This window comes from Sesamum indicum, linkage group LG1, assembly GCF_026168435.1.
Source record: "Sesamum indicum cultivar Baizhima isolate 11 linkage group LG1, ASM2616843v1, whole genome shotgun sequence".
Classification (NCBI taxonomy): domain Eukaryota; kingdom Viridiplantae; phylum Streptophyta; class Magnoliopsida; order Lamiales; family Pedaliaceae; genus Sesamum; species Sesamum indicum.
The window spans coordinates 21,244,822-21,271,282 of record NC_142657.1 but is presented as its reverse complement, the minus strand read 5'-3'; the positions used below and the strand labels follow the sequence as shown (position 1 = coordinate 21,271,282).

At 32.8% G+C, this 26,461-nt stretch overlaps 2 protein-coding genes across 5 annotated transcripts; both read left to right on the top strand.

The window, feature by feature from the left end:
- The first annotated feature begins 2,908 nt into the window (after positions 1-2,908).
- On the top strand, positions 2,909-9,181 carry LOC148789528 (dol-P-Man:Man(7)GlcNAc(2)-PP-Dol alpha-1,6-mannosyltransferase-like). 2 transcript variants are annotated; one of them, XM_088885123.1, is made up of 7 exons: positions 2,909-3,053; positions 3,142-3,231; positions 3,757-3,798; positions 3,899-3,944; positions 4,930-5,016; positions 5,918-5,978; positions 8,871-9,181. In XM_088885123.1, the coding sequence occupies exons 2-7, from the start codon at positions 3,190-3,192 to the stop codon at positions 8,905-8,907; spliced, it is 315 nt and encodes a 104-aa protein (XP_088741249.1). In that variant the 5' UTR covers positions 2,909-3,053; positions 3,142-3,189; the 3' UTR covers positions 8,908-9,181. The 2 variants fall into 2 exon arrangements, 1 of the variants encoding a protein (XP_088741249.1); XR_016067410.1 differs by lacking the exon at positions 5,918-5,978 and having other exon boundaries at positions 2,910-3,053.
- Positions 9,182-14,874: 5,693 nt separating this feature from the next.
- Positions 14,875-21,146, top strand: LOC148789527 (dol-P-Man:Man(7)GlcNAc(2)-PP-Dol alpha-1,6-mannosyltransferase-like). 3 transcript variants are annotated; one of them, XR_016067332.1, is made up of 7 exons: positions 14,875-15,018; positions 15,107-15,196; positions 15,722-15,763; positions 15,864-15,909; positions 16,895-16,981; positions 17,864-17,943; positions 20,836-21,146. XR_016067332.1 is itself a non-coding variant. In XM_088884793.1 (7 exons), the coding sequence occupies exons 2-7, from the start codon at positions 15,155-15,157 to the stop codon at positions 20,870-20,872; spliced, it is 315 nt and encodes a 104-aa protein (XP_088740919.1). In that variant the 5' UTR covers positions 14,875-15,018; positions 15,107-15,154; the 3' UTR covers positions 20,873-21,146. The 3 variants fall into 3 exon arrangements, 1 of the variants encoding a protein (XP_088740919.1); XM_088884793.1 differs by having other exon boundaries at positions 17,883-17,943; XR_016067333.1 differs by lacking the exon at positions 17,864-17,943 and having other exon boundaries at positions 14,876-15,018.
- Positions 21,147-26,461: the final 5,315 nt, after the last annotated feature.

The window sequence follows — 26,461 nt, the reverse complement described above, 5'->3', positions numbered from 1 at the left end:
TGACTATTTGAATGAGTCATGTCAGCCAAGCCTACTTATGCAAATTTCATTTTACCTGCTGATGCCAAGTCAGCCACCATCACTCTAGGAGTTTGTTGAAAATTATTTGGCATGATATGTCTTATGGTGTTAGAAATACGTATAACTTGTCATCTCTAATATCTGGCGAGTTATCCTATTGGATTTGGCTTATTAACCTGCCATGTTAGTATAATAGATGGGCTATGGGTATGATACCTTGCTCATGGGCCATTCGGACTAGGCCTGTTGGACCGATTATTTGCATTAAGTCTACTAGTTGAAAAGAAAAGACTATGATGCGATATAAAAAAACTATGATATATGAAAAAAGCTATGATACGAAATGAGATTGATGGCCCTTCGTAACATGTCAAGGGGATTTACTAAAACATTATATAATAAATGGTGAAATTAAGTTGGTGGAGAAGAAAAATACATCACCTTCTGGTAAATAGATTAGGAAAAGAGGAGTATTGTCTTGTGATGAGTTGGTTGTGATATGTGATAAAGTTGATTATGTTGAGATTAAATTAACTGTATTATATATATGTTGTTCATTTTGTTTTGTCCGGACTATATTTGATGTAAGATAGCGCCAGTTATTTGTTTATTGAGTTGCAAGCTAATTCATCTGCTAACATTTTTTCAGATATAAATTTTAACTAGCGAGGGCTAAGTCCAAACCTTGCATTTTAGTCAGGTCGAGCTATTATGTAGTTTTCTTCATAGTCAATAGTAAAAATGAAAATCACGTTATTGGAGTGTATAAAGTCATAAAATATGGGTGATGTGCAAACTAATTATAAAAACATTATTTTGTTATATTTTATATGTGTATATATAATCTTGTGAATGGAGAGTCAATTGCGCTTGTGGTGATGGTGGGATTACCTGTGTGTGTGGGTATATATATATATACTCCGTAGGGATTGCATTATGTGCACAATTACATATATAATTAAGTATGATATTTAGGGGAGATATATTCATAGCCTTTTAGAGGGTGCTACAATAGTGGCATGATGACATATACTTCATTCTTTAGTTTATATACTTAAAAAAAAGGTAAGTAAATCCAAGGGCAATAAATTTTTATATAAATTAAAATTTTACAAGTATAATTGTAAAAACACTTGGTTTATAATTTAATTTTATTAAAATTTTAAAATATAATATTTTTGTGCCTTGGCACCGATACTAACCGGTTCAAAGCCGAAATTGCAATTTTTGAGTTAGAACCGATTGATTTTTAGTTATCGAAGTATTTTAATAATACAAATATACTAAAATAAACACTATTTATAATAAAAATAAAAAAAAAACCAGATTAGTTAAAATATATTCAATTAACCTGGGGAAAAATAATTATCTTATCATTATATTAAATATTAAAATAGATTTAGGGTTAAGCTAAAAATGTAAATTATATCTTTCTCCAAATAAGTTTTAAAATTACACTTACGCTTCTCCAAAAATTCATTGCTTACATCTGAATCCATTTTTGTTATGTTTGAACAAAAAATATCGACGTTAGCAAAAAATTTACATAAATTTTAAAATTTATTGCGCATTTAACATTCTTATATAAATAATTTTGTACTTATAAGAAAGAAAATATAATATTTTTAACCGCACTCCCCACACACACACACACATATATATATACATATTATCTTTATCCCTTTCAAAATATAAAAATGTACATAAAAATATTACATGATGGACAAAATTAAAATTTTATGTAGTTTTTTTTGTTAGCTTCAGATTTTCAGCTTTTTTCGTCAAAACCCTAATAAAAAGTTGTTAGGTGCGAGGAAAGAAATTTTGAAGGGAACATAAGCATAAGTTTAAAACTTCTACGAGTTAAAGTTTAATGTCGTATTTTCAGATGACGTCTATGTATAATTAACCTATAAATTTAATATAAATTTGTAATATTCTAATAGCAAAAGTTATTCATTTATGAACATGATTTATATTCTAAAATTAAGTGGTTTTTTGTTTTAATTTACGCTAATAAATTCTTTATTTTACTCTATTTTAGTAAGATTTTTTTTCTTTATTTTATCAAAAAATATTTAGCATAATTTAGATTTTGATTTCCTATGATATCAGTTCTCCCACCATACCCCAACCCCCACCCCACCGCCAATGGTGGAGTCAACACTACTTCCAATGCTTCTCCATAAATAAATATATAAATACTAGGTCATAGGAGGAAGAACATAACCACGTTAACTCAGAAGATCAGCCCTCCCCCCGCCCCAAGAACCCAATTCTCGAACACATTCTCCTCCTCCGATTCAATGAGAAAGATTAGCTATTTTGGCAACATGTTGCATATTATTAATATGGGTGACTATCAATTTACCCGCAGTGATATTGAAAATGAGCATATTACCCTCCTATAAAAAAATACAGCAATTTACTTTCCCTCACTTTTTAAAATGAAGTAATTTACCTCCTTATACAGTGAGGTAAATTGCTTCATTTTAAAAAATATAGGGAAGTAAATTGTTGTATTTTAACAAATATAGGGATGTAAATCGCTATTTAGTTTTTCATAAGGGGATAGTTTTATACCATAAAAAAAAAAATATGTCTCTCCTTTTTAAGGCCAATAATGATATTTAGTTTCTCATGGTGACATACAATTATATTAATATCGATTCAAAAGTTTCCCAATGAATTCTTCATATTATATCTTTGTTGTTTTACTTTCAAAGTTTGTTTATTTTTTTTACGGGCCATTCACAAACAGTGGTTAAAGTGTCTATTTTTAGATTTGAGAGGGGTAGTGTGTCATATAAATATAACTGAAGGGGGACAATGCTAATTTGAAGAGTTGAAGGGGCTAAACGTAATTTAAATACGGTAACTTTGCGGTACGATTTGAATTAACCGGATAAGTTGGGGGCGATTGTTAAAAGCGTGTTCCACTCATGAGTCATGCCATCTTCACCACCATATTCTGGATTCGCACTCCGTAGCGACGAGAATGGCTCTCAATTCCAAATTCATGCAACTTTATGGTACGACGATTCAGAGCAACCTTAATCACGTTTCAGTTCTGGCTGTTTACTTAAATTGCTAATGAATTTGCTTGCGAATGGTTTGCAGTAAGGTTATGATCTGTTGTTGGGTTCGATCGCCGCTTTTTATGTGTTCATGGCACCTTACACAAAGGTCGGAGAAAGCTTCAATGTTCAGGTGCGATGTAATTCGCGGATATTTGTTTTTATTTCAGGGTTCTTGGGGTTTTGGGTTTTTCAACGCTTCTTTTCTTGGAAATATCTTCTTGATTTTCTTTTCGGGATTTTCAGAATTTTTGTTTTTTCAAGAATATGTTCGATGAAATATTTGGTTGAACCTGTTCTCGGGTTTTCAGGATTTTGGGTTTTGGTTTACTTTTTTCTTGGAAATATTTGGATTTCTTCTATTTTTTTGGTCTTGATGAAAACTGAGAAATGGCCAAGAATCTTAAAGTTGTTATGTAATTCGCGGATTATTTGTTTTTATTTTTGGGGTTTTGGGTTTTTCAAAACTTCTTTTCTTGATCTCTTATCGGATCAACAATGTGTTCGGTCAAATATTTGTTTGATTTTTGTTTTCGGGTTTTTGAGGATTTTGGGTTTCTTTACTTTTTTCTCGGATATAAGTGGTTTCTTTTATTTGTTTGGTCTTGATGAAAATTGAGGACCAAGAATCTTAAAGATGTGTGCTTCTATCGTTTAGGCAATGCACGACATATTATATCATCGGCATCAGATAGAGAAGGTAAAACTAGATCTTTTGCTTGGTTACAAAAATTTACTGTTTTGGTGGAGTATTCTATTAATTTTTGTTTGTCTGTGTTTGTTTTTGTGGGCCATGTCAGTATGATCACTTGGAATTTCCTGGAGTTGTTCCTCGTACATTTATAGGTATGGTTTCTTATACTAGTACTCCAATGGTAACATGCATTGTTCCTGATTAGATGTAGTGTGAAGGTGCTCCATCAGTTGCTTGCTTAGTAAATTCTGTTTGATTAGATACTCATAGCTATATACTGTAGAAACTTCAAGACTTTGATTACGCCAGGCATCTCGCCCATTTACTGTTGTTAATGTTGAGTTCATAGCTCAGCTGGGGAACGTTCGTGGGGAATCCTTTGGATTTCTATACATGAGTTTCATGGAAAAACACCGGAATTACGAGAAGCTACATACCGTAATGAATTTCATCACAGTGATAGAAATTAGGTTTAGACGGCACACAATTTGCTGCGACTTTCTGAACCATAGGCAACTCCTAGATGGTAGCACTACTTAAGACTCTCTTGAGCCACTTATCCACCCAAAAATTCTACCCATCATTTTAGACAGTAATTCTGATATACCCTCTGCTATCAAGACAGTGGAACACTCACTAGGACATAGTGAATATTTGACTTGCAAATATAATCCCTTCAAGCAAATGGCTGTCCTTTCCCCTCTATTGTGTCGTTGGTTTCAAAATTCCTTTATCTATTAGATTTTTAAAAAATGCGTTTGCGTGTAATGACTTTCTCTTAGGTTCCTTTATCTATTTGACTTTTTAACAAATGCATTTGTGTGTAAATGACTTTCTCTTATCTTGTGCGGTGTAGTTTCTGGCCCATACCAGTTCTAGCGTTTGGTTCAGACTCAAATTGACTATAATTTAATGTTCCCCCTCAGGATCTGGGCCCTGTCAATTGGAGATCTAGAAGGGGGGGCTCCTCGAGATTCTTGAAATTGATCACTGCAATGTTTTACTTTTTGCCGCTTCTTGCATAGAAGTTCCTGGTTATGAGGAAGCCTAACCTTCGTATTTAGAAATAATATAGGGACGTTAGTGTCACCCAGTGAGGTTATGATTCTTCTAGCATAACAATTACTTTTTGTACAGGTGCCCTGTTCGTATCAATTTTAGCCTCTCCATTTGTCCTAGCAGCAAGTTTATTACACTTGCCAAAAATATACAGCCTTTACGCAGGTAATACCTTATCCTGTGGCATGTGCCTTTCTTTATGTTTTATTTAATTGATACTACACTTCTTTGCCAAGATATTACCTGGGAACATGAGATGTTATTATTCTCCTTTTTCTTTATAGGTTTGTGCATTGCGACATGTTGTATGTATTTTTTTTTTTGTATCTTTCAGATCTTTGTAGATTCACTTATGGTGTATACTGAAGTACTTTAGTTCCAATGACCGTTTAGAAAAAGACAATGTCTTTGTAGGTGCTTATTTTCACTATGAATTGTGCTTGTATATGCACCTGATTCATTTACTTTTTCCAATGGACCTTTGGGTGACTGGCGAGGGATTTACTTTATGCAAACATAACCTGTTGGAAGAATGTGGGCATGCTAATATTGGGTCATAAAGGTAGAAACTGGTTTCACAAAGCATTCCGCTTTTAATGTGGAGCCGTAGAGGCATAATACCATTTGATTGAATTTTGCACATGTGATAGAATACTGGATTTATCTTCTGTTTACTCAGGAAACATATAGGAAAAGTTTCTAATCTGAAGACAATCGATTTTAGTAATTATCACGAGTGAACGGTTGAAGAATTATGTGGCTGATTGGGTTATTCTGTTGTATACTATATTCACTGAATTGATTATTTATGATACTTCACTTAATTCATGGTAACTCTATACTAACCAATTGGATAGTTCACATTGAGAAATCTTTAACTCACTTTTTTGGCTTGCTTTTGCTTTGTCTCGACAACTTTAGAGTTTTTAAAATCTCTATTTTCTATCAGTTTGGTGGATGTGATGACCTCCTTTTCTTTTGAATTTATTATATTTATAGCTATGAAATGATTTTGTGGTCGGAAAATGTCGGTTATTTCGCCTATAGGTGATCATGATTAATGCAGCCCCCTTTCTATGGGTTTCATTGTCATGCCACTCTTGGTCCTTATTGAAATCTTTGGAAAGGTACGTAGTTAACGTAATCTGCGATCTATTTTAGGAGCAGTAAGTAATGTATATGCTTTTCCTAGTATTATCTTTGATACCAATCAATTTCACCTATGTGGGTCTTGATGCATGAATGTGATTCTCTGAAATCTAAGTGCCATCCCTCCACTCTCTGTTTCTTCTATTTGAGCTTTACTTTAAGAGATCTTAACTCGACTGTGATGAAGCTTCGTAAACCAATTGCTAGTCCCCTAGTTGATGAACCCACGGAATTATTTTTGTGATGTGCATCCGAAAAGGTTTCTTCCTTATGCAGTATCTGTTGCTTATGCCTTTCAAAGAATGCCTGAATGATTTATCGATGTTCTTTTCTTCCGTGTGTTAGTCTTTTCATAATTCTGTTGCTTATGCCTTTCAAAGAATGCCTGAACTGTACTATGGAGGCTATTTCTTTGCGCCCAACGCATGTAGCATACAATTATAAAAGGGTTTCACCTTACTTGGTATATCATTTTCTAGTAATACATGTGACATGCATTTATTTGGTTCTTCACGTGAAGCATTAGTTAGCATATAACATCCAATGTATTTGATTATGCAAGTCAAGCATATAAGTAAGTATAGGTAGGTGATCTATAATCGTTTATTGAAACACAGAGGGGCTAGAATATATTGGTTGGCAAGTTATGTGCGAACTAAATGGCTTCGTTTCATTAAGCATAGTGCTGGAAACAAAAGGCTTAATTCGGATTTAAACACTCAACTGAAACACACGTTGGTTGCTAAAAGTATGCATTTTGACGACATTCTAGAACCTAATGGTAGTTGTATCTTCATCTTCCTCTCTTCATGTTTCTAACGAAAGGTAACCAGTGCCTAATTCATTCTTCTCTCCTGATTTTTTCCCCATATTTTTAAATCGAGAAAGGTTGAAACTATTGATTTTACACTTTGTAAACTACAAAACTCGAGTTTACTGCACTAATTTCTGTGGAAATCCCTCACTGTCACCATTTTGATTTGGAAATAATGGGATCATTGAATTTTGAGGTTGCTAAAAAATGTGGAGGATGCAAGCATTGGGTTGGGACTTAAATTGGAGAACAAACCTCCTCTCTCTTTGTGGACTTATTCCTTATTCATTTATTGAGTTGGGTTTTCTTCATGTGGTGGTTTCGAAATTTTTTGTTGTTATACATTTATTATCCTTGTGTGATTTTACAGAAACCACATTCGTTTATGTTATTAACATCATCATCTTTGCAGGTGTATCATAGAAAAATATGTTGGAAAGTTTATATTATACAACAACGAATTATTTGATTTGTGAACCTTGAAAATAAAATGCTATATGCTAAAATGTTGAATGGTTGTCTAGATGCCAAATTTAAATTTCTCTTCCAAGATGTGTAATTTTTTGTAAATATTTGTAATTTCAAATTTTGTTAAATGATTTTTAAGGAACACAAACTTTTGGTAACTTAATAAATATTAAAATGGAGAACTTTTTTCTGTTTTATTATTAAAAAAGAGAACTTTTTTATTTTTATTATTAAAATGGAGAACTTTTTTTCTTTTTATTTATATTTTCCACAATTTATAGTTTTCTTTTTTACTCAAAGATTTGTTCTCTCATACCAAATGTTTTTTTGTTACCCAATGAAGTTTTCAAAATCGGTATGCAGTGTGTACTAATTTCTCTTCAAAGAAAACGAAGTATAAATGGACCAAGTTTGGAATGTATTTAATCATTATTCATCTACTTGCTTTTTGAAAATGCATGAAATGTCGTAATTTTTCACTTCCTGATAAATGTGTTAAACTTTTTATTTTTGTAACTAATAATTGATTTAAAATATTTTTTTTAGTTGTTTGAAAAACTTAAGATGCACGTCGTTTCCTATTTTTGGAAAAATGGATTGATGTAAAATATATTTTTTGGTTTTCAAAGAAGTGCATAATTAATTTTCTTGTGATAAATGATAACAAAAGACTTGTATTATTAATGCTTGTACTTGTCAAGATGTTGAAAAAGCTTTTTAAGATACGTAGTCACAGGTATTATGAAAATAATAAATATACTTGGCATCTAGACAAATATTCATCAATTTAGTATGTGCTATTTTATTTTCTAAGTTCACAAGTGAATTAATTTGTTTTTGTATAATAACAATATTCCAATAAATTTTGTTGTGATGCACCTACAAAGTCCAGATGTCAATAATGTGAACAAATATGGTGGTTTTGTAAAATTTGTACAAGAATCATAAATGTTTTGACAAACAAAAAGTTTTGAGGCAGCAACATGGGAACCTAACACAATTTATGAATCAAGAATAAATCAACAAAAATAGTGGAGGATGATCTCCCGTGTAGGCCTCAACTCTAATGTCTCCCGCATCCAGCACATTTAAAGTTGTCTCAAAATTCATAATCCTATGTATTCCAAATGAGAATGGTGAGAATGTGAAGGTTCAGTAGAAATTAGTCACACATCGAGTTCTTGTAGCGTACAAAGAAAAATCCAATGGTTTTGTCATTTCTTGAATTTTAAATATGGGGAAAAAATTTGTAGAGGGAATGATAGGGACAACGGTTGCTTTTTTGTTAGAAAATGACAATGGGGAAGAGAGAGATACAGTACTTTGGTTCTAGATGATGTTAAAATGCATTTTTTTAAGCAATCAAAGTGAAGCAGTTTTAGTTGAGTGTTTAAATCCCTATTTCGACCTTTAGTTTTCCGTACTACTCTTAGTGAGACGATGTTATTTAGATAAGCATAGAACTGAAAAACCAAATATAGACTCTAGCGCCCTGAGGTTTAATAAACGAGTATGGATAGACCATAGATTCTATGCTACAATTGCGTTGTGTATTACTCATAAAGACTCGTCCTTTTGTTTTCTTCAGGTTGACATTAGAGCAAAGGAAGCATGGTTTAAGCTAATATCGGTCATCGACTGATGCAGTCGAAGTGGCGTATCATACGACACCATTGAAGTTGATATCAACAAAAGTGTTCGCCCGACGAACCTATCTTGCACTTGTTTCATAGCGACGAACCTGTTTCAGATTATCTTCCGAATATGCCTAATGGGTTTTAGAAGATTTTTTTTTAAATGTAAATTAGCACTCGTTGTTTGTAGAATTTCAGCATTCTTTATATGATATGAAAGATTGTACTTGTATACCTAAAGCAATAAAGACTGTTATTCGTTTTATGTCCAAAGAAGTAAAATTTCTAACTTTCGTACATTTCCTTATTTCTACCAACTAGTAAAATGTGCATTGTTGTCAAGCATAATTTTTTTTAGAAATATTTAATTTATACTGAATGGCAATAACAGAAAATTTAATAAAATTGAGAAATATTTTTACTTTTTACAAGGTATGAATATAAATAACATTATAGATAATACATAAGTTTTTAATTGTACGATTTATATATGTTTCACAATATTGAATGTTAAAAAAACTTGTTTAGTTTATTCGTTCTGAAGTACCATCAGCATTGGGGCATGGACAAATTCGAGATTCGAAAAATACATCTTTAATGCTTTCTTTGTTTTATATATCTTATTTAATGTGAATTAAAAGTAAAGAAATTTGTAGTAGAATCATACGAGTTCCTTTTTCATCTATATGTTTGTCAACTCTACCTAGCACACGTCTATACTGGACGCATATTGATGTGTCAAGTTTGTAAAATACATTTTCAATATTCTAATTATTTTATTTATATATTTTGTTAATCTATTTTCACAAAGAGTAAGAAACTAGAGAAAATTGTAGTAAAAAATATGAGCTTTTTAAATCTCTCTTTTCAACAACACTATCTCTCGAAAAATACATCTTTAGCATTGTACTTTTGTGACAATACGAATTTTTTATTCTTTGTTTAGCACTATCCTTACAACACCCTGTATCACCCTCTAATGGTACTCAACTGTATCCCCCCCTAAATATTTTACTTAAAGTAAACCCTAATTTATATATATATATATGCACATAATACAATTCTTGTTGAATATACATACGTAATCTCATCTTTACAACAAACATAGTTAACTTCTCATCTGCAAGATTATAAATATATATATATATATATATTCGCATAAAACACCACAAAATGAAACTATTACAATTAGTTCACACGTCATATACGTTCTTAATTTGTATTTATATATTCTCAAAATGTGAATTCTATTTTACTGACGGGTGAGGAAAAAAAACTACGTATTGTCAGTAGACCTCATAAAATAGTATATCTATTGAGCTGCAGAATCTGCAAAAATATGTTGAATCATATAGTTAGCTAAGGCAATAGAAATAATTAGAGCACCATTATAGGCTTAATGAACTCTCTGAGTATTAGTAAGTCCAAAGTGGATTGTGGGATCCCTTGCTGGTCGCTTTATGGTCAATCTCCTTTATCATTTGAGCAGCAAGATGATGTGCACGCCTAGATTTCATAGGAGTCCCATCAGTAGGTCTTCGACTATCATGTAGATCACCTCTTTGGCAGTTGCATTTTCGTGTTTTGCTCCTTAGTAGGAGTCTTATCCTTATGGCGCTCGGCACTGCCTCCTAGAGGGATCAACAAGTTGATCCTCGTGTCTACGGGAATATTTATGGCTTGAGCATTTCTCTTGTAGTTCACAATGCTAATTTTTGTAGACACACACCCTTAGGTAACCAGCTTGGATGAACCTTTCTATCTCCTATCTCAGTTGGCGACATCTATTCCTATCATGTTTGTACTCACCATGGTATTTGAAAAGTGTTTAGATGTGGGAAGCTGTGGTCCTTCCTCTACACCCTTGGACCACTACAAAATAGGGTGTTTGTTTATGGCCATCAACATCCATGCTGAGCTAGTAATAAGTGGGGTGAAATTCTCGATGCTGGGATGATGGGATTCAACTATCCTCGTGCTTCCCTTCTATTTCGGAGAGAAGAGGTGGCTTCATAATCCCATCTTTTATCGTGGATGTGCTTAGCAAGGAGTGTGGTGCCATTATAAGCAAGTTGGTGCTAGGGCGTCTTGAGGTGAGCAAGCAGCTCTTCCGCCATAATATATGCAATGAAGAGAATACGCGCTCCAATAGCGGGACCTCCTTCCTTACCCGTTGGCAGAGTTCCACCACTTCTATCTTGAGAGAATGCTAGATTTATGGAGGTTCTTGATTGGCACTCTCCTTGCAAACGAGATCAACTAGTGTAGTTTCGTCCCGTTGGAGTTGGCAAGTCGGTTCTTCGATTTCCTTAAGTGTTGAGCCTCTCCTGGTGAAAAGATTGTATTGGTCCCTTGGCTTGGGAGCCCCGAAGGACTGAGTTGACGGTCTTGCGATGAACTGGAAAAGTTGTTAGAGGAAGAACGGGTTAGTTGTAGCAGGCAAGGCTGTCGGATCAAGAGTGAGAGCAGGGGTGTTGATATCCCTTAGTGTTTGTTTTGGAAGTGGAACTACAAAACCTACTGTAGCAAGGAGAGGAGTGTTTCCTTAAAAAAAGCCATTATCACATCCATTTTCTAAGTTGGATATTTCTTACATCTCTAGCTCAAATCTCCCACAAATTGCGCCAATAATGTGTTCCAAGATCTTACACATCACCATGGTTGAAGGATCTTCACTGAAAATGAGGACTAACCTACAAACGGTTCTGATTCTTACGTCAAAAATTGATTTACTGAAAAGATAATTGAAAATTTGAAATAACGTAAGAGTAATAATGAAATAGTTGAAACGACTTGACAAAGTATCAATTTAAAGTGGGAATAATGTTGGAGAGAAAAACAGGGCGAGAAACTTGCTGAAAATCAAGAGAAAAGACTGATTGCGTGAATAATACTTGATACCCTCATGAATGCACAATGACCTTTATTTATAGGCCGATGAAGAGCAAATTTAAAAGTTTTAGCAACTTGTAATACATCGTTAGAAAGCTGCATGGTTAGATTACTAACAAAAAAAGAACACATTGCTATTTGGACTTATCTTTAAGAAGTTATGACTATTTGAATGAGTCATGTCAGTCAAGCCTACTTATGCAAATTTCATTTTACCTGCTGATGCCAAGTCAGCCACCATCACTCTAGGAGTTTGTTGAAAAATTTTTGGCATGATATGTCTTATGGTGTTAGAAATACGTATAACTTGTCATCTCTAATATCTGGCGAGTTATCCTATTGGATTTGGCTTATTAACCTGCCATGTTAGTATAATAGATGGGCTATGGGTATGATACCTTGCTCATGGGCCATTCGGACTAGGCCTGTTGGACCGATTATTTGCATTAAGTCTACTAGTTGAAAAGAAAAGACTATGATGCGATATAAAAAAACTATGATATATGAAAAAAGCTATGATGCGAAATGAGATTGATGGCCCTTCGTAACATGTCAAGGGGATTTACTAAAACATTATATAATAAATGGTGAAATTGTTGGTGGAGAAGAAAAATACATCACCTTCTGGTAAATAGATTAGGAAAAGAGGAGTATTGTCTTGTGATGAGTTGGTTGTGATATGTGATAAAGTTGATTATGTTGAGATTAAATTAACTGTATTATATATATGTTGTTCATTTTGTTTTGTCCGGACTATATTTGATGTAAGATAGCGCCAGTTATTTGTTTATTGAGTTGCAAGCTAATTCATCTGCTAACATTTTTTCAGATATAAATTTTAACCAGCGAGGGCTAAGTCCAAACCTTGAATTTTAGTCAGGTCGAGCTATTATGTAGTTTTCTTCATAGTCAATAGTAAAAATGAAAATCACGTTATTGGAGTGTATAAAGTCAAAAAATATGGGTGATGCGCAAACTAATTATAAAAACATTATTTTGTTATATTTTATATGTGTATATATAATCTTGTGAATGGAGAGTCAATTGCGCTTGTGGTGATGGTGGGATTACCTGTGTGTGTGGGTATATATATATATACTCCGTAGGGATTGCATTATGTGCACAATTACATATATAATTAAGTATGATATTTAGGGGAGATATATTCATAGTCTTTTAGAGGGTGCTACAATAGTGGCATGATGACATATACTTCATTCTTTAGTTTATATACTTAAAAAAAAGGTAAGTAAATCCAAGGGCAATAAATTTTTATATAAATTAAAATTTTACAAGTATAATTGTAAAAACACTTGGTTTATAATTTAATTTTATTAAAATTTTAAAATATAATATTTTTGTGCCTTGGCACCGATACTAACCGGTTCAAAGCCGAAACTGCAATTTTTGAGTTAGAACCGATTGATTTTAGTTATCGAAGTATTTTAATAATACAAATATACTAAAATAAACACTATTTATAATAAAAATAAAAAAAAAACCAGTTTAGTTAAAATATATTCAATTAACCTGGGGAAAAATAATTATCTTATCAATATATTAAATATTAAAATAGATTTAGGGTTAAGCTAAAAATGTAAAATTATATCTTTCTCCAAATAAGTTTTAAAATTACACTTACGCTTCTCCAAAAATTCATTGCTTACATCTGAATCCATTTTTGTTATGTTTGAACAAAAAATATCGACGTTAGCAAAAAATTTACATAAATTTTAAAATTTATTGCGCATTTAACATTCTTATATAAATAATTTTGTACTTATAAGAAAGAAAATATAATATTTTTAACCGCACTCCCCACACACACACACATATATATATATATATTATCTTTATCCCTTTCAAAATATAAAAATGTACATAAAAATATTACATGATGGACAAAAATAAAATTTTATGTAGTTTTTTTTGTTAGCTTCAGATTTTCAGCTTTTTTCGTCAAAACCCTAATAAAAAGTTGTTAGGTGCGAGGAAAGAAATTTTGAAGGGAACATAAGCATAAGTTTAAAACTTCTACGAGTTAAAGTTTAATGTCGTATTTTCAGATGACGTCTATGTATAATTAACCTATAAATTTAATATAAATTTGTAATATTCTAATAGCAAAAGTTATTCATTTATGAACATGATTTACATTCTAAAATTAAGTGGTTTTTTGTTTTAATTTACGCCAATAAATTCTTTATTTTACTCTATTTTAGTAAGATTTTTTTTCTTTATTTTATCAAAAAATATTTAGCATAATTTAGATTTTGATTTCCTATGATATCAGTTCTCCCACCATACCCCAACCCCCACCCCACCGCCAACGGTGGAGTCAACACTACTTCCAATGCTTCTCCATAAATAAATATATAAATACTAGGTCATAGGAGGAAGAACATAACCACGTTAACTCAGAAGATCAGCCCTCCCCCCGCCCCAAGAACCCAATTCTCGAACACATTCTCCTCCTCCGATTCAATGAGAAAGATTAGCTATTTTGGCAACATGTTGCATATTATTAATATGGGTGAATATCAATTTACCCGCAGTGATATTGAAAATGAGCATATTACCCTCCTATAAAAAAAATATAGCAATTTACTTTCCCTCACTTTTTAAAATGAAGTAATTTACCTCCTTATACAGTGAGGTAAATTGCTTCATTTTAAAAAATATAGGGAAGTAATTGTTGTATTTTAACAAATATAGGGATGTAAATCGCTATTTAGTTTTTCATAAGGGGATAGTTTTATACCATAAAAAAGAAAATATGTCTCTCCTTTTTAAGGCCAATAATGATATTTAGTTTCTCATGGTGACATACAATTATATTAATATCGATTCAAAAGTTTCCCAATGAATTCTTCATATTATATCTTTGTTGTTTTACTTTCAAAGTTTGTTTATTTTTTTTACGGGCCATTCACAAACAGTGGTTAAAGTGTCTATTTTTAGATTTGAGAGGGGTAGTGCGTCATATAAATATAACTGAAGGGGGACAATGCTAATTTGAAGAGTTGAAGGGGCTAAACGTAATTTAAATACGGTAACTTTGCGATACGATTTGAATTAACCGGATAAGTTGGGGGCGATTGTTAAAAGCGTGTTCCACTCATGAGTCATGCCATCTTCACCACCATATTCTGGATTCGCACTCCGTAGCGACGAGAATGGCTCTCAATTCCAAATTCATGCAACTTTACGGTACGACGATTCAGAGCAACCTTAATCACGTTTCAGTTCTGGCTGTTTACTTAAATTGCTAATGAATTTGCTTGCGAATGGTTTGCAGTAAGGTTATGATCTGTTGTTGGGTTCGATCGCCGCTTTTTATGTGTTCATGGCACCTTACACAAAGGTCGGAGAAAGCTTCAATGTTCAGGTGCGATGTAATTCGCGGATATTTGTTTTTATTTCAGGGTTCTTGGGGTTTTGGGTTTTTCAACGCTTCTTTTCTTGGAAATATCTTCTTGATTTTCTTTTCGGGATTTTCAGAATTTTTGTTTTTTCAAGAATATGTTCGATGAAATATTTGGTTGAACCTGTTCTCGGGTTTTCAGGATTTTGGGTTTTGGTTTACTTTTTTCTTGGAAATATTTGGATTTCTTCTATTTTTTTGGTCTTGATGAAAACTGAGAAATGGCCAAGAATCTTAAAGTTGTTATGTAATTCGCGGATTATTTGTTTTTATTTTTGGGGTTTTGGGTTTTTCAAAACTTCTTTTCTTGATCTCTTATCGGATCAACAATGTGTTCGGTCAAATATTTGTTTGATTTTTGTTTTCGGGTTTTTGAGGATTTTGGGTTTCTTTACTTTTTTCTCGGATATAAGTGGTTTCTTTTATTTGTTTGGTCTTGATGAAAATTGAGGACCAAGAATCTTAAAGATGTGTGCTTCTATCGTTTAGGCAATGCACGACATATTACATCATCGGCATCAGATAGAGAAGGTAAAACTAGATCTTTTGCTTGGTTACAAAAATTTACTGTTTTGGTGGAGTATTCTATTAATTTTTGTTTGTCTGTGTTTGTTTTTGTGGGCCATGTCAGTATGATCACTTGGAATTTCCTGGAGTTGTTCCTCGTACATTTATAGGTATGGTTTCTTATACTAGTACTCCAATGGTAACATGCATTGTTCCTGATTAGATGTAGTGTGAAGGTGCTCCATCAGTTGCTTGCTTAGTAAATTCTGTTTGATTAGATACTCATAGCTATATACTGTAGAAACTTCAAGACTTTGATTACGCCAGGCATCTCGCCCATTTACTGTTGTTAATGTTGAGTTCATAGCTCAGCTGGGGAACGTTCGTGGGGAATCCTTTGGATTTCTATACATGAGTTTCATGGAAAAACACCGGAATTACGAGAAGCTACATACCGTAATGAATTTCATCACAGTGATAGAAATTAGGTTTAGACGGCACACAATTTGCTGCGACTTTCTGAACCATAGGCAACTCCTAGATGGTAGCACTACTTAAGACTCTCTTGAGCCACTTATCCACCCAAAAATTCTACCCATCATTTTAGACAGTAATTCTGATATACCCTCTGCTATCAAGACAGTGGAACACTCACTAGGACATAGTGAATATTTGACTTGCAAATATAATCCCTTCAAGCAAATGGCTGTCCTTTCCCCTCTATTGTGTCGTTGGTTTCAAAATTCCTTTATCTATTAGATTTTTAAAAAATGCGTTTGCGTGTAATGACTTTCTCTTAGGTTCCTTTATCTATTTGACTTTTTAACAAATGCATTTGTGTGTAAATGACTTTCTCTTATCTTGTGCGGTGTAGTTTCTGGCCCATACCAGTTCTAGCGTTTGGTTCAGACTCAAATTGACTATAATTTAATGTTCCCCCTCAGGATCTGGGCCCTGTCAATTGGAGATCTAGAAGGGGGGGCTCCTCAAGATTCTTGAAATTGATCACTGCAATGTTTTACTTTTTGCCGCTTCTTGCATAGAAGTTCCTGGTTATGAGGAAGCCTAACCTTCGTATTTAGAAATAATATAGGGACGTGAGTGTCACCCAGTGAGGTTATGATTCTTCTAGCATAACAACTACTTTTTGTACAGGTGCCCTGTTCGTATCAATTTTAGCCTCTCCATTTGTCCTAGCAGCAAGTTTATTACACTTGCCAAAAATATACAGCCTTTACGCAGGTAATACCTTATCCTGTGGCATGTGCCTTTCTTTATGTTTTATTTAATTGATACTACACTTCTTTGCCAAGATATTACCTGGGAACATGAGATGTTATTATTCTCCTTTTTCTTTATAGGTTTGTGCATTGCGACATGTTGTATGTATTTTTTTTTTTGTATCTTTCAGATCTTTGTAGATTCACTTATGGTGTATACTGAAGTACTTTAGTTCCAATGACCGTTTAGAAAAAGACAATGTCTTTGTAGGTGCTTATTTTCACTCTGAATTGTGCTTGTATATGCACCTGATTCATTTACTTTTTCCAATGGACCTTTGGGTGACTGGCGAGGGATTTACTTTATGCAAACATAACCTGTTGGAAGAATGTGGGCATGCTAATATTGGGTCATAAAGGTAGAAACTGGTTTCACAAAGCATTCCGCTTTTAATGTGGAGCCGTAGAGGCATAATACCATTTGATTGAATTTTGCACATGTGATAGAATACTGGATTTATCTTCTGTTTACTCAGGAAACATATAGGAAAAGTTTCTAATCTGAAGACAATCGATTTTAGTAATTATCACGAGTGAACGGTTGAAGAATTATGTGGCTGATTGGGTTATTCTGTTGTATACTATATTCACTGAATTGATTATTTATGATACTTCACTTAATTCATGGTAACTCTATACTAACCAATTGGATAGTTCACATTGAGAAATCTTTAACTCACGTTTTTGGCTTGCTTTTGCTTTGTCTCGACAACTTTAGAGTTTTTAAAATCTCTATTTTCTATCAGTTTTGTGGATGTGATGACCTCCTTTTCTTTTGAATTTATTATATTTATAGCTATGAAATGATTTTGTGGTCGGAAAATGTCGGTTATTTCGCCTATAGGTGATCATGGTTAATGCAGCCCCCTTTCTATGGGTTTCATTGTCATGCCACTCTTGGTCCTTATTGAAATCTTTGGAAAGGTACGTAGGTAACGTAATCTGCGATCTATTTTAGGAGCAGTAAGTAATGTATATGCTTTTCCTAGTATTATCTTTGATACCAATCAATTTCACCTATGTGGGTCTTGATGCATGAATGTGATTCTCTGAAATCTAAGTGCCATCCCTCCACTCTCTGTTTCTTCTATTTGAGCTTTACTTTAAGAGATCTTAACTCGACTGTGATGAAGCTTCGTAAACCAATTGCTAGTCCCCTAGTTGATGAACCCACGGAATTATTTTTGTGATGTGCATCCGAAAAGGTTTCTTCCTTATGCAGTATCTGTTGCTTATGCCTTTCAAAGAATGCCTGAATGATTTATCGATGTTCTTTTCTTCCGTGTGTTAGTTTTTTCATAATTCTGTTGCTTATGCCTTTCAAAGAATGCCTGAACTGTACTATAGAGGCTATTTCTTTGCGCCCAACGCATGTAGCATACAATTATAAAAGGGTTTCACCTTACTTGGTATATCATTTTCTAGTAATACATGTGACATGCATTTATTTGGTTCTTCACGTGAAGCATTAGTTAGCATATAACATCCAATGTATTTGATTATGCAAGTCAAGCATATAAGTAAGTATAGGTAGGTGATCTATAATCGTTTATTGAAACACAGAGGGGCTAGAATATATTGGTTGGCAAGTTATGTGCGAACTAAATGGCTTCGTTTCATTAAGCATAGTGCTGGAAACAAAAGGCTTAATTCGGATTTAAACACTCAACTGAAACACACGTTGGTTGCTAAAAGTATGCATTTTGACGACATTCTAGAACCTAATGGTAGTTGTATCTTCATCTTCCTCTCTTCATGTTTCTAACGAAAGGTAACCAGTGCCTAATTCATTCTTCTCTCCTGATTTTTTCCCCATATTTTTAAATCGAGAAAGGTTGAAACTATTGATTTTACACTTTGTAAACTACAAAACTCGAGTTTACTGCACTAATTTCTGTGGAAATCCCTCACTGTCACCATTTTGATTTGGAAATAATGGGATCATTGAATTTTGAGGTTGCTAAAAAATGTGGAGGATGCAAGCATTGGGTTGGGACTTAAATTGGAGAACAAACCTCCTCTCTCTTTGTGGACTTATTCCTTATTCATTTATTGAGTTGGGTTTTCTTCATGTGGTGGTTTCGAAATTTTTTGTTGTTATACATTTATTATCCTTGTGTGATTTTACAGAAACCACATTCGTTTATGTTATTAACATCATCATCTTTGCAGGTGTATCATAGAAAAATATGTTGGAAAGTTTATATTATACAACAACGAATTATTTGATTTGTGAACCTTGAAAATAAAATGCTATATGCTAAAATGTTGAATGGTTGTCTAGATGCCAAATTTAAATTTCTCTTCCAAGATGTGTAATTTTTTGTAAATATTTGTAATTTCAAATTTTGTTAAATGATTTTTAAGGAACACAAACTTTTGGTAACTTAATAAATATTAAAATGGAGAACTTTTTTCCTTTTTATTATTAAAATAGAGAACTTTTTTATTTTTATTATTAAAATGGAGAACTTTTTTTCTTTTTATTTATATTACCCACAATTTATAGTTTTCTTTTTTACTCAAAGATTTGTTCTCTCATACCAAATGTTTTTTTGTTACCCAATGAAGTTTTCAAAATCGGTATGAAGTGTGTACTAATTTCTCTTCAAAGAAAACGAAGTATAAATGGACCAAGTTTGGAATGTATTTAATCATTATTCATCTACTTGCTTTTTGAAAATGCATGAAATGTCGTAATTTTTCACTTCCTGATAAATGTGTTAAACTTTTTATTTTTGTAACTAATAATTGATTTAAAATATTTTTTTTAGTTGTTTGAAAAACTTAAGATGCACGTCGTTTCCTATTTTTGGAAAAATGGATTGATGTAAAATATATTTTTTGGTTTTCAAAGAAGTGCATAATTAATTTTCTTGTGATAAATGATAACAAAAGACTTGTATTATTAATGCTTGTACTTGTCAAGATGTTGAAAAAGCTTTTTAAGATACGTAGTCACAGGTATTATGAAAATAATAAATATACTTGGCATCTAGACAAATATTCATCAATTTAGTATGTGCTATTTTATTTTCTAAGTTCACAAGTGAATTAATTTGTTTTTGTATAATAACAATATTCCAATAAATTTTGTTGTGATGCACCTACAAAGTCCAGATGTCAATAATGTGAACAAATATGGTGGTTTTGTAAAATTTGTACAAGAATCATAAATGTTTTGACAAACAAAAAGTTTTGAGGCAGCAACATGGGAACCTAACACAATTTATGAATCAAGAATAAATCAACAAAAATAGTGGAGGATGATCTCCCGTGTAGGCCTCAACTCTAATGTCTCCCGCATCCAGCACATTTAAAGTTGTCTCAAAATTCATAATCCTATGTATTCCAAATGAGAATGGTGAGAATGTGAAGGTTCAGTAGAAATTAGTCACACATCGAGTTCTTGTAGCGTACAAAGAAAAATCCAATGGTTTTGTCATTTCTTGAATTTTAAATATGGGGAAAAAATTTGTAGAGGGAATGATAGGGACAACGGTTGCTTTTTTGTTAGAAAATGACAATGGGGAAGAGAGAGATACAGTACTTTGGTTCTAGATGATGTTGAAATGCATTTTTTTAAGCAATCAAAGTGAAGCAGTTTTAGTTGAGTGTTTAAATCCCTATTTCGACCTTTAGTTTTCCGTACTATTCTTAGTGAGACGATGTTATTTAGATAAGCATAGAACTGAAAAACCAAATATAGACTCTAGCGCCCTGAGGTTTAATAAACGAGTATGGATAGACCATAGATTCTATGCTACAATTGCGTTGTGTATTACTCATAAAGACTCGTCCTTTTGTTTTCTTCAGGTTGACATTAGAGCAAAGGAAGCATGGTTTAAGCTAATATCGGTCATCGACTGATGCAGTCGAAGTGGCGTATCATACGACACCATTGAAGTTGATATCAACAAAAGTGTTCGCCCGACGAACCTATCTTGCACTTGTTTCATAGCGACGAACCTGTTTCAGATTATCTTCCGAATATGCCTAATGGGTTTTAGAAGATTTTTTTTTAAATGTAAATTAGCACTCGTTGTTTGTAGAATTTCAGCATTCTTTATATGATATGAAACATTGTACTTGTATACCTAAAGCAATAAAGACTGTTATTCGTTTTATGTCCAAAGAAGTAAAATTTCTAACTTTCGTACATTTCCTTATTTCTACCAACTAGTAAAATGTGCATTGTTGTCAAGCATAATTTTTTTAGAAATATTTAAACTTTTTACAAGGTATGAATATAAATAACATTATAGATAATACATAAGTTTTTAATTGTACGATTTATATATGTTTCACAAAATTGAATGTTAAAAAAACTTGTTTAGTTTATTCGTTCTGAAGTACCATCAGCATTGGGGCATGGACAAATTCGAGATTCGAAAAATACATCTTTAATGCTTTCTTTGTTTTATATATCTTATTTAATGTGAATTAAAAGTAAAGAAATTTGTAGTAGAATAATACGAGTTCCTTTTTCATCTATATGTTTGTCAACTCTACCTAGCACACGTCTGTACTGGACGCATATTGATGTGTCAAGTTTGTAAAATACATTTTAATTTATATATTTTGTTAATCTATTTTCACAAAGAGTAAGAAACTAGAGAAAATTGTAGTAAAAAATATGAGCTTTTTAAATCTCTCTTTTCAACAACACTATCTCTCGAAAAATACATCTTTAGCATTGTACTTTTGTGACAATACGAATTTTTTATTCTTTGTTTAGCACTATCCTTACAACACCCTGTATCACCCTCTAATGGTACTCAACTGTATCCCCCCCTAAATATTTTACTTAAAGTAAACCCTAATTTATATATATAAATATGCACATAATACAATTCTTGTTGAATATACATACGTAATCTCATCTTTACAACAAACATAGTTAACTTCTCATCTGCAAGATTATAAATATATATATATATATATATTCGCATAAAACACCACAAAATGAAACTATTACAATTAGTTCACACGTCATCTACGTTCTTAATTTGTATTTATATATTCTCAAAATGTGAATTCTATTTTACTGACGGGTGAGGAAAAAAAACTACGTATTGTCAGTAGACCTCATAAAATAGTATATCTATTGAGCTGCAGAATCTGCAAAAATATGTTGAATCATATAGTTAGCTAAGGCAATAGAAATAATGAGAGCACCATTATAGGCTTAATGAACTCTCTGAGTATTAGTAAGTCCAAAATGGATTGTGGATCCCTTGCTGGTCGCTTTATGGTCAATCTCCTTTATCATTTGAGCAGCAAGATGATGTGCACGCCTAGATTTCATAGGAGTCCCATCAGTAGGTCTTCGACTATCATGTAGATCACCTCTTTGGCAGTTGCATTTTCGTGTTTTGCTCCTTAGTAGGAGTCTTATCCTTATGGCGCTCGGCACTGCCTCCTAGAGGGATCAACAAGTTGATCCTCGTGTCTACGGGAATATTTATGGCTTGAGCATTTCTCTTGTAGTTCACAATGCTAATTTTTGTAGACACACACCCTTAGGTAACCAGCTTGGATGAACCTTTCTATCTCCTATCTCAGTTGGCGACATCTATTCCTATCATGTTTGTACTCACCATGGTATTTGAAAAGTGTTTAGATGTGGGAAGCTGTGGTCCTTCCTCTACACCCTTGGACTACTACAAAATAGGGTGTTTGTTTATGGCCATCAGCATCCATGCTGAGCTAGTAATAAGTGGGGTGAAATTCTCGATGCTGGGACGATGGGGTTCAACTATCCTCGTGCTTCCCTTCTATTTCGGAGAGAAGAGGTGGCTTCATAATCCCATCTTTTATCGTGGATGTGCTTAGCAAGGAGTGTGGTGCCATTATAAGCAAGTTGGTGCTAGGGCGTCTTGAGGTGAGCAAGCAGCTCTTCCGCCATAATATCTGCATTGAAGAGAATACGCGCTCCAATAGCGGGACCTCCTTCCTTACCCGCTGGCAGAGTTCCACCACTTCTATCTTGAGAGAATGCTAGATTTATGGAGGTTCTTGATTGGCACTCTCCTTGCAAACGAGATCAACTAGTGTAGTTTCGTCCCGTTGGAGTTGGCATGTCGGTTCTTCGATTTCCTTAAGTGTTGAGCCTCTCCTGGTGAGAAGATTGTATTGGTCCCTTGGCTTGGGAGCCCCGAAGGGCTGAGTTGACGGTCTTGCGATGAACTGGAAAAGTTGTTAGAGGAAGAACGGGTTGGTTGTAGCAGGCAAGGCTGTCGGATCAAGAGTGAGAGCAGGGGTGTTGATATCCCTTAGTGTTTGTTTTGGAAGTGGAACTACGAAACCTACTGTAGCAAGGAGATGAGTGTTTCCTTAAAAAAAGTCATTATCACATCCATTTTCTAAGTTGGATATTTCTTACATCTCTAGCTCAAATCTCCCACAAATTGCGCCAATAATGTTTACCAAGATCTTACACATCACCATGGTTGAAGGATCTTCACTGAAAATGAGGACTAACCTACAAACGGTTCTGATTCTTACGTCAAAAATTGATTTACTGAAAAGATAATTGAAAATTTGAAATAACGTAAGAGTAATAATGAAATAGTTGAAACGACTTGACAAAGTATCCATTTAAAGTGGGAATAATGTTGGAGAGAAAAATAGGGCGAGAAGCTTGCTGAAAATCAAGAGAAAAGACTGATTGCGTGAATAATACTTGATACCCTCATGAATGCACAATGACCTTTATTTATAGGCCGATGAAGAGCAAATTTAGAAGTTTTAGCAACTTGTGATACATCGTTAGAAAGCTGCATTGTTAGATTACTAACAAAAAAAGAACACATTGCTATTTGGACTTATCTTTAAGAAGTTATGACTATTTGAATGAGTCATGTCAGTCAAGCCTACTTATGCAAATTTCATTTTACCTGCTGATGCCAAGTCAGCCACCATCACTCTAGGAGTTTGTTGAAAATTATTTGGCATGATATGTCTTATGGTGTTAGAAATACGTATAACTTGTCATCTCTAATATCTGGCGAGTTATCCTATTGGTTTTGGCTTATTAACCTGCCATGTTAGTATAATAGATGGGCTATGGGTATGATACCTTGCTCATGGGCCATTTGGACTAGGCCTGTTGGACCGATTATTTGCATTAAGTCTACTAGTTGAAAAGAAAAGACTATGATGCGATATAAAAAAACTATGATATATGAAAAAAGCAATGATGCGACATGAGATTGATGGCCCTTCGTAACATGTCAAGGGGATTTACTAAAACATTATATAATAAATGGTGAAATTAAGTTGGTGGAGAAGAAAAATACATCACCTTCTGATAAATAGATTAGGAAAAGAGGAGTATTGTCTTGTGATGAGTTGGTTGTGATATGTGATAAAGTTGATTATGTTGAGATTAAATTAACTGTATTATATATATGTTGTTCATTTTGTTTTGTCCGGACTATATTTGATGTAAGATAGCGCCAGTTATTTGTTTATTGAGTTGAAAGCTAATTCATCTGCTAACATTTTTTCAGATATAAATTTTAACCGGCGAGGGCTAAGTCCAAACCTTGAATTTTAGTCAGGTCGAGCTATTATGTAGTTTTCTTCATAGTCAATAGTAAAAATGAAAATCACGTTATTGGAGTGTATAAAGTCATAAAATATGGGTGATGTGCAAACTAATTATAAAAACATTATTTTGTTATATTTTATATGTGTATATATAATCTTGTGAATGGAGAGTCAATTGCGCTTGTGGTGATGGTGGGATTACCTGTGTGTGTGGGTATATATATATATATATACTCCGTAGGGATTGCATTATGTGCACAATTACATATATAATTAAGTATGATATTTAGAGTAGATATATTCAGTCTTTTAGAGGGTGCTACAATAGTGGCATGATGACATATACTTCATTCTTTAGTTTATATACTTAAAAAAAAGGTAAGTAAATCCAAGGGCAATAAATTTTTATATAAATTAAAATTTTACAAGTATAATTGTAAAAACACTTGGTTTATAATTTAATTTTATTAAAATTTTAAAATATAATATTTTTGTGCCTTGGCACCGATACTAACCGGTTCAAAGCCGAAACTGCAATTTTTGAGTTAGAACCGATTGATTTTAGTTATCGAAGTATTTTAATAATACAAATATACTAAAATAAACACTATTTATAATAAAAAAAAAAAAAAAACCAGATTAGTTAAAATATATTCAATTAACCTGGGGAAAAATAATTATCTTATCAATATATTAAATATTAAAATAGATTTAGGGTTAAGCTAAAAATGTAAAATTATATCTTTCTCCAAATAAGTTTTAAAATTACACTTACGCTTCTCCAAAAATTCATTGCTTACATCTGAATCCATTTTTGTTAGGTTTGAACAAAAAATATCGACGTTAGCAAAAAATTTACATAAATTTTAAAATTTATTGCGCATTTAACATTCTTATATAAATAATTTTGTACTTATAAGAAAGAAAATATAATATTTTTAACCGCACTCCCCACACACACACACACATATATATATATATATTATCTTTATCCCTTTCAAAATATAAAAATGTACATAAAAATATTACATGATGGACAAAAATAAAATTTTATGTAGTTTTTTTTGTTAGCTTCAGATTTTCAGCTTTTTTCGTCAAAACCCTAATAAAAAGTTGTTAGGTGCGAGGAAAGAAATTTTGAAGGGAACATAAGCATAAGTTTAAAACTTCTACGAGTTAAAGTTTAATGTCGTATTTTCAGATGACGTCTATGTATAATTAACCTATAAATTTAATATAAATTTGTAATATTCTAATAGCAAAAGTTATTCATTTATGAACATGATTTACATTCTAAAATTAAGTGGTTTTTTGTTTTAATTTACGCCAATAAATTCTTTATTTTACTCTATTTTAGTAAGATTTTTTTTCTTTATTTTATCAAAAAATATTTAGCATAATTTAGATTTTGATTTCCTATGATATCAGTTCTCCCACCATACCCCAACCCCCACCCCACCGCCAACGGTGGAGTCAACACTACTTCCAATGCTTCTCCATAAATAAATATATAAATACTAGGTCATAGGAGGAAGAACATAACCACGTTAACTCAGAAGATCAGCCCACCCCCCGCCCCAAGAACCCAATTCTCGAACACATTCTCCTCCTCCGATTCAATGAGAAAGATTAGCTATTTTGGCAACATGTTGCATATTATTAATATGGGTGAATATCAATTTACCCGCAGTGATATTGAAAATGAGCATATTACCCCTCCTATAAAAAAAATATAGCAATTTACTTTCCCTCACTTTTTAAAATGAAGTAATTTACCTCCTTATACAGTGAGGTAAATTGCTTCATTTTAAAAAATATAGGGAAGTAATTGTTGTATTTTAACAAATATAGGGATGTAAATCGCTATTTAGTTTTTCATAAGGGGATA